Genomic DNA, 7,505 nt, shown 5'->3' with positions numbered 1-7,505 from the left:
CCAACACCAAAGTGTTTACCCCCCCCCCGGCCCCCTACATTAATAATAGTACGAAAACAAACTTGTTCGTGAAAATTAAATGCAAATACTGTATTTTGAAGGTTAAGGTTGAATACAACAGAACTGTACATGGGTATTGATTCTTTGGCATTCTACTAGAAGATGTTGAGTTCATGACTTTGAAACTTAGCTTGTAGCCGACGTATGCACATTTTGAGTATGACATCTCTGATCCACTGGTGAAAAGGACACTTTGATTCTCTCCTCTTTCATATCAAACTGCTTTAAACAACAAAGTGTATGAGGGGAAAAGTGGTTAGGACTGCACGACTGTTATGTGTTGTGTTTATTATTTTACTTTATGTTAACTGTTTTGTTAAGCGCTTTGTTACAGCTGCCGCTGTTGTGAAAGCGCTATATAAATCAGCATGTATTGTATTGTATTGAGGAATGCTATTTGACATTGGATGAATCTCACGGCCACCCTACAAAAGGCACAAAATGTACTCGATGCATTCAAAAGTGATGTGGAAGAAAAGTTTATTCTGGCATACAGGGATGAGAAAGATGCATCGGTTCTAGTAGAGGAAGGATCTTTTTTTTTTTTTTTTGGAGCCATTACATGAACTTATCGTTTCCCATCGCATGCCTGCTGATCCCTCGCAGAGTTTGGGAATCGGTGTTCTCATTTGCTTTGTGCTTTGCAGGCTCGCAAAGTCCACATCAGCTTCCCAGGCAGGAAGAAGAAGCAGCAGCAGCAGCAGCAGGTGAAGAAAGCAAGCGTCCCTTCACTGTCAGAAAAGAGTCAAGCCGAGCAGCAAAAGTAGCGTCGTCTTCTTTGTTTTTCTCCCGCCGTTTTCCTCGTACTGTTGCCAGCTGCTTGTTTGACGTTGCGCAGGTCGTCTTCAGAGAGCACTGAGGGAAAATCATCTGAAAACGATGAAGAGGAGAAGGAGGAAGCGGAAGCGGAGGCGGCTCCAGCAGGAGAGCTTGCAATCTGCCACGTGCAGCCACACCTCCTGAGACCCCAGGTGAGCCACTCTCTGCCCCGCAGCCAGTCCAGCGTTTAATTGTTCGCTTCGACCTTCACAGATTCCGTCCGAGTTTGACGTGGACTCTGGGAGCCGCGACGATTGCTTTTTGAGTCCCGAGTACGCGAAGAACATCTTTGACTACCTCAAAAGTCGAGAGGTGAGCCCGGCGACAGGGGCCCTTTTTTTTTTTTTTTTTTTTTTAAACAACCCCTTAAATCAAACTTCACATGGATTGTATGGCTATGTCGACAAGCCTGCTAGTAGGCAGGCCCCCTCAGGGATTTTGTGTTTGTCGATTCCAATTTGGTGCCTACACATTGTCTTTCGAGCGATGATGTTGTATCGGCGAAACAAGCGGACCTGGCGCTGTTTCCCGCCCACCAATTTGTTTTTCTTCCTGCGCTTGCTTTCAGGAGAAGTTTGTTCTGCCCGACTACATGTGCCAGCAGCCCAACATCAACGCCGGGATGCGCGCCATCTTGGTGGACTGGCTCGTGGAAGTGCAGGTGAGCTGCGTTGTCGCGGACGACGGCTTTGTTCCCCCTCTCGCACTAAACCCCCCCCAACCCATCTCAGGAGAACTTTGAGCTGTACCACGAGACTCTCTACCTGGCCGTGAAGCTGACTGACCACTTCCTGGCGCAGACCCCTATCCAGCGCGACACGCTGCAGCTGGTGGGCTCCACCGCCATGCTGCTTGCCTCCAAGTTTGAGGTACGCATGCGTGTGTCCCTTTTTCAGAGCTGATGAGTGAAACGTAGGCAGCGATTCTCAAATTTGGGGTCTATGGACCCCCATACAGGGGCTCAGCCCTAATTAAACATAACAACCATGTTCACCAACCAAGTGACCTGTTAGTGAGGTTAATTCCCGCTCATAAACAGATAACATGAGTGCAATCATTTTGTGGTGATCACAAAGTCATTTTAGTGCCTTAAAGGAAAATCCTGGTAAGGTGTCAAGAGCCAGCTGGTGACAGGCGTGTCTTTTGCAGGAGCGCGAGCCACCATGCGTGGACAACTTCCTTTACGTTTGTGACGACGCGTACAACAGGGAGGAGATACTCTGCATGGAGACCCGCATCCTGCAAACGCTCTCCTTCGACATCGGCATCCCCGTCGCCTACCATTTCCTCCGTCGCTATGCCAAGGTACGGCCTGACCCAGTCTTCCTCCTTTGCATTTTCATATGGCCACAACACTCCATGAAAAACTTCTTGAGAATATTACCCCCCCCCCCAGCCTCCGCCCTTTTTTTCACAGTTTAATTTTCACTGTTCAATTTTAGGCTTAGATCAAAATCCGCAATTGGAAAATTGGCCACGGGATTGGATTTGGTTTGAATTAAAATTTTTCCTGTTCTGGAAACTTTAAACCTTTAATTTGGCCAAATAGGCGCAAGTGGAGCTATGCCATATTATTAACGACAAAACGTCTACCGTATGATCCTTGATGGCGTGCTTCTGATGTGGCGCATCGGGTTAGCCGTGTGCGATACAAACGTAGCATCTGAGATGGTAACATAGCCACGGTCGCCTTTTGACGACCTCATCTTTGTGCCTCTTTCTCTCCAGGCATGACTAATCGATTGACGATCAATCAAAGTGTTACGAGATTGTACTGCAGCAGTTGCATGAGCACAATAACATTTTTTCCCCACTGATCTTTTTTCTCTGCTACACACTATATATTGAGAGGGACAATGAAGCACAAAATTCATGGCTGAGTTCGATACAGTAGTGTCACAGTTCGGGTTTGTTTTGTTTTTTTAATTGCAAAATATACGTGCTACGGCTTGGCGCGAGACGCTCTCAAAGTGACAGGAAGCAGACCAACGTTGGTGTGTTTGAGGTGTCTCATATCGGGGCCCGTTTTTGTTGATATCACAAGTGAATGTGACAAAGGTTGAATTAGTGCTTACATTTCCACTGGATACTTGTTTTAGTTGATTTTTAAAAAATATTTTATCAATATATTTGGTTTGGATAAAATATGATTTCTACTGTAAATACATGGAGAAATGATCAGACAAAATTGCTGTCAATGACATGATGAATTCTACACAGTCCATAATGCATGGCGCTAATGCAGAAATCAATTGTATTTTTTCATTCCCCCACACAATAAAAATCGATAAGCAGCATCGATCATGGAATAGCCATCCCGAACAGCTGAGCATGTTTTCCGGACTGAAAATGTCCCCTAGCTAAAACGCGTACGGTATCCTTGCGCAAATGGTTGAAAGAAGGGAGAAAAAAAAAAACAATGCCAGGAGGCTAAAGACGAACACATTTGTCGTTGTCGTTTGGATTTCCACTGAAGCCGGTGGCAAGAATGCCCTCGACGCAAACGGCTCATGCATTTGTCGTCCCGTGTATGCATGTGCAGTGCGCCGGCGTGGGCATGGACACGCTGACGTTGGCGCGCTATTACTGCGAGCTGAGCTTGATGGATATGGAGCTGGCGCTGGAGCGAAGCTCGCTGATGGCGGCCGCCTGCCTGCTGCTGGCCCTGCGCACCAAAAATCTGCCAGTCTGGGTACAGATTTGAGTTGACGCGTCGCCGAACGCCTTTTGGCGCGTCATTCTCGTCGTGGTTGCTTTTTTCGCCCGCAGCCGCCCGTCCTGCAGTTCCACAGCGGCTACGGAATTTCCGAGGTGGCGCCCGCCGTCCGGAAGCTTTACTCCGTGGTGGCGCAGTCTCCCAGCAGCGCGTTGAAAGGGGTCCGCAACAAATACTCCCACGAGTAAGAATGCATGTTTCTAGAATCTGTCGAATCGCTGTGGAGATGGCTGCTGTGTTGGGAGTCGAAATTTGGTGAAAAGTAGGGAAGATCAAATATCCAGCGATGCGGTGTGCTTAGGTTTGTGCATCTCTCCAACGATAATGATTTGATAAGTATCTGCGTGGTGTACATACAGTATATATTTATATACAGAGTACAATATACCGTATGTATATGTTGAGAAACTGTATATGTGTATACATTAAGGGTGCAACAATACAAGTATCTGTATCAAATCGTGAGATACAGTGGTCACCATTCGGTATGCATTGTATTGAACGTCACTTTAAAAAAATTTTTTTTCTCTTTCAAAAGCGCTGCAACAACCATTCTAATGAACTTGCGGGCTAAGTTCGTTCAAAAAAAAAAAGAAACCAGCTATGGTAATCTGACATGTACACCACTCACAAAAAGTCAGGGATATTTGGCTTTCGGGTGAAATTTCGGGACGAGCCTGAAATGCATTCGAACCTTCACAGGTGAACTTAATGTGACCTTCTCTGAGCTTTTGAATGCATATGTCCAACTGTTCAATGTTTCAATACTTTTTGCACAAGTTGCTGTTCTCGAACAAGGCGCTTAACGGCAAAATTCATAAGAGGCGTTTGATCCTTGAATCGACCAATAAACGTCATGACATCATGAGACCAAGTCGACGCCGAACAATGGATCAACAGTACCTCGCCATTGTGATGCTTCAAACAGAACATACTCAGAAGGGAGTGGCCACTGAGCTTTTAGTGTCATCACTTGGTTGCAAAAGAGATACAGAGAGACTGGAAGAGTCACAGAAAGATGGAGAAGTGGATGTCCTTTGGCCGAATCCCATGCTGATGACGTTACATTATGAACAATGAATGCCACTCAACTCCTGGCACGTTTAAGGGAAGCTTAGGGGCATCCCAAGTTTACGCTGGACGAGGGACCAGTGGGCCTCAATGCTGTTCTCTGATGAAAGTCGATTCATGAGTAGGAATGATGGCCGCCCGTGATTTTGGAGACGTAAAGGAGAGCGATATGCATCAGCCACTGTTGTCACCAGGCGAGCCTTTAGTGGTGGCGGTGTTACAGTGTGTCCAGTTGAGACACAACTGCCCTTCAGTGACAAGCCCATACTACCCAAGTAACATTTTTATCCAGTGAATGTCTCTCTACATGAATAACATGGGCCTAGATTCATCCTCATGGACGACACTTCTCCAACTCAACGAGGTCTTCATCATCAGGGAACCGCCATTGGAGACTGGTGTGCCTCAAATGGAATGGCCTGCACTTTCAGATGAGTCGCCGTGCAGAGGCAACGTCATGACATCATGAGACCAAGTCGACGCCGAACAATGGATCAACAGTACCTCGCCATTGTGATGCTTCAAACAGAACATACTCAGAAGGGAGTGGCCACTGAGCTTTTAGTGTCATCACTTGGTTGCAAAAGAGATACAGAGAGACTGGAAGAGTCACAGAAAGATGGAGAAGTGGATGTCCTTTGGCCGAATCCCATGCTGATGACGTTACATTATGAACAATGAATGCCACTCAACTCCTGGCACGTTTAAGGGAAGCTTAGGGGCATCCCAAGTTTACGCTGGACGAGGGACCAGTGGGCCTCAATGCTGTTCTCTGATGAAAGTCGATTCATGAGTAGGAATGATGGCCGCCCGTGATTTTGGAGACGTAAAGGAGAGCGATATGCATCAGCCACCGTTGTCACCAGGCGAGCCTTGAGTGGTGGCAGTGTTACAGTGTGTCCAGTCGATACCGAGCTGCCCTTCAGTGACAAGCCCATACTACCCGAGTAACATTTTTATCCAGTAATTGTCTCCTTACAAGAATAACACAGGCCTAATTTCATCTTCATGGACGACAATTCTACAACTCATCGAGGTCTTCATCATCGGGGAACGGCTATTGGAGCCTCAAATGGAATGGCCTGCACTTTCAGATGAGTCGCCGTGCAGAGGCTCGAAACTCTGCACCCCAGAACCTCAACGACCTGAGAGCTGCCCTTTAAGAAGAGTGGGATGCCATCATGCCTCAGCAGACAATAAGTCGACTTGTGAACAGCATGAGACGTCGTCGTCAAGGGGTAATTGAAGCTCAAGGGCACGTGACGAGTTATTGAGACGTTGACATTTTTTGTTACACTTTCCATGAAATTTACCTGAAAGCCAGATATCCCTTACTTTGTGTGTGCGCACATTTAATTCAGATTTTTGTAATGATTCAGGTGATGTGTGATGCACTCACATGTTTTTAATCAAAAATGATGATTTTCAGATTCAAATAGTTTTTTTGTGATGCCCCTAGTACCACGATGCACAAAACAAAAATTTCAGTTTCCTTACTATTGTTTCATTTTCGCCGTGACAAACCGATGAGTTGAGAGAAAGGTCTGTGATCGCTTGAAAACGCGGTTGGACAAAGTCAAAGACGCACACCACTTCGAACATTATCAATATTTCTTTGGGAAATTTCAATTATGCGTCTTCCAAAACTTTAATTGAACTTGCAATTCAATTGTTTCGTCCACTTTCTAAAACGAAAGTAGGGAAAGGAGGAATTCTTCTCAACACAGCCAAATCTTTTTCTTCTAATTCACATCGCCATGATGGTTGTTTTTGCATTGATTTGTGTTGTGTTCACCTTCTCAGGGTGTTTTTCCGAGTTGCTTCCCTGCCACTGGTGGAATTTGATGTTTTGGAGAAGTCTTTATAAGTGAGCAAGCGTTCACTTGGATGCCGTTGTAAATAGTTAATATGTGAATTATTTATACACATTGTTTGTCCATTTTAATTGTTGTTGCAAAAAGTATTCATGTTCTTAAAAACATTTTAAGTATTAATGTTAACGAAAAAAGCTTAATCGGCAAGTGTAATTTTGTATGTTACTTTTTATTGACCCATGTGTGTTGACATTTGCCAGCGTTTAAAATAAAGATGTTTCATACTACAGTATCAAATGTTGCATTCGTGTTTGGGGGTGACAACAAGCGCGCCGCTAGGGGGCAGAATCAGACCAGCTGGTCAAGTGCGGCTCTCGTCAGCCTCCAGATACTTCATTCGCGGGCTTTTGACCATGACGTCACAGGTACGTCCGGCTCACGAAACTAAACGATAATACACGCTACCTGTATTTCCAATAACACAAGAGTGAAAATGACATCATACCATCCAAACGTATTTCTCCAATAACGTCAGGACTAGTACTAAAGAAGGCTTCGTGAGCGAGGTAGTCCTTTTTCAAGGTTTTCACATTGATTCAATCAAGTAAGAACTAAACCTCGCTGTCATACATAAAATACTGTATATAGGAAAGCACATGTAATACTGTTTGTAAGAATGTATATTTTAATCAAAAAAGTTTAGGCTTTTGCACTAATGTAACCGTTCATTGTACATAAATGTTAAGAGCGTGTGTCCCGTAAATTTTTGTTTACATTTTTGTCACAAAGACAGACTGAGGGCTGAGTGATATGGCTTAAAAATCATCATGGAATAAACTGAATTTCCTCTGGTTATGTTGGAGGTGCATCTGCAAACAAGTTTTTGTCATGCTTTCAGTTGAGGTCATTTTTTTCATCACCCGCACCATGGGATGTTTTAAAAAACATTTTGTCTGTATCGTGGGACAATTATTACTTTATTGTGTGTGTGGACATATTAAGACGTTACTATTTATTCTATCAAG

General features: G+C 44.8%; 1 protein-coding gene across 3 annotated transcripts in view; it reads left to right on the top strand.

Moving 5' to 3' along the window:
- The window catches only part of ccnb3 (cyclin B3), a 9,703-nt gene extending 2,938 nt beyond the window's left edge, over window positions 1-6,765 (top strand). For all 3 annotated transcript variants that reach the window (XM_019871292.1, XM_019871291.1, XM_019871290.1), the window contains exons 4-12: window positions 708-823; window positions 899-1,031; window positions 1,093-1,191; window positions 1,448-1,540; window positions 1,611-1,748; window positions 2,029-2,184; window positions 3,422-3,571; window positions 3,649-3,779; window positions 6,470-6,765. In XM_019871292.1, the coding sequence (XP_019726851.1) occupies window positions 708-823; window positions 899-1,031; window positions 1,093-1,191; window positions 1,448-1,540; window positions 1,611-1,748; window positions 2,029-2,184; window positions 3,422-3,571; window positions 3,649-3,779; window positions 6,470-6,533 (1,080 nt within the window). In that variant the 3' untranslated portion in view covers window positions 6,534-6,765. The remainder of the gene's footprint in view (window positions 1-707; window positions 824-898; window positions 1,032-1,092; window positions 1,192-1,447; window positions 1,541-1,610; window positions 1,749-2,028; window positions 2,185-3,421; window positions 3,572-3,648; window positions 3,780-6,469) is intronic.
- The last annotated feature ends 740 nt before the right edge of the window (window positions 6,766-7,505 follow it).

Source organism: Hippocampus comes, unplaced genomic scaffold (assembly GCF_001891065.2).
Source record: "Hippocampus comes isolate QL1 unplaced genomic scaffold, H_comes_QL1_v1.1 scaffold83, whole genome shotgun sequence".
Taxonomy (NCBI): Eukaryota; Metazoa; Chordata; class Actinopteri; order Syngnathiformes; family Syngnathidae; genus Hippocampus; species Hippocampus comes.
Note: the sequence above shows the minus strand (reverse complement) of the source record. Positions and strands in the feature narration are given on the sequence as shown.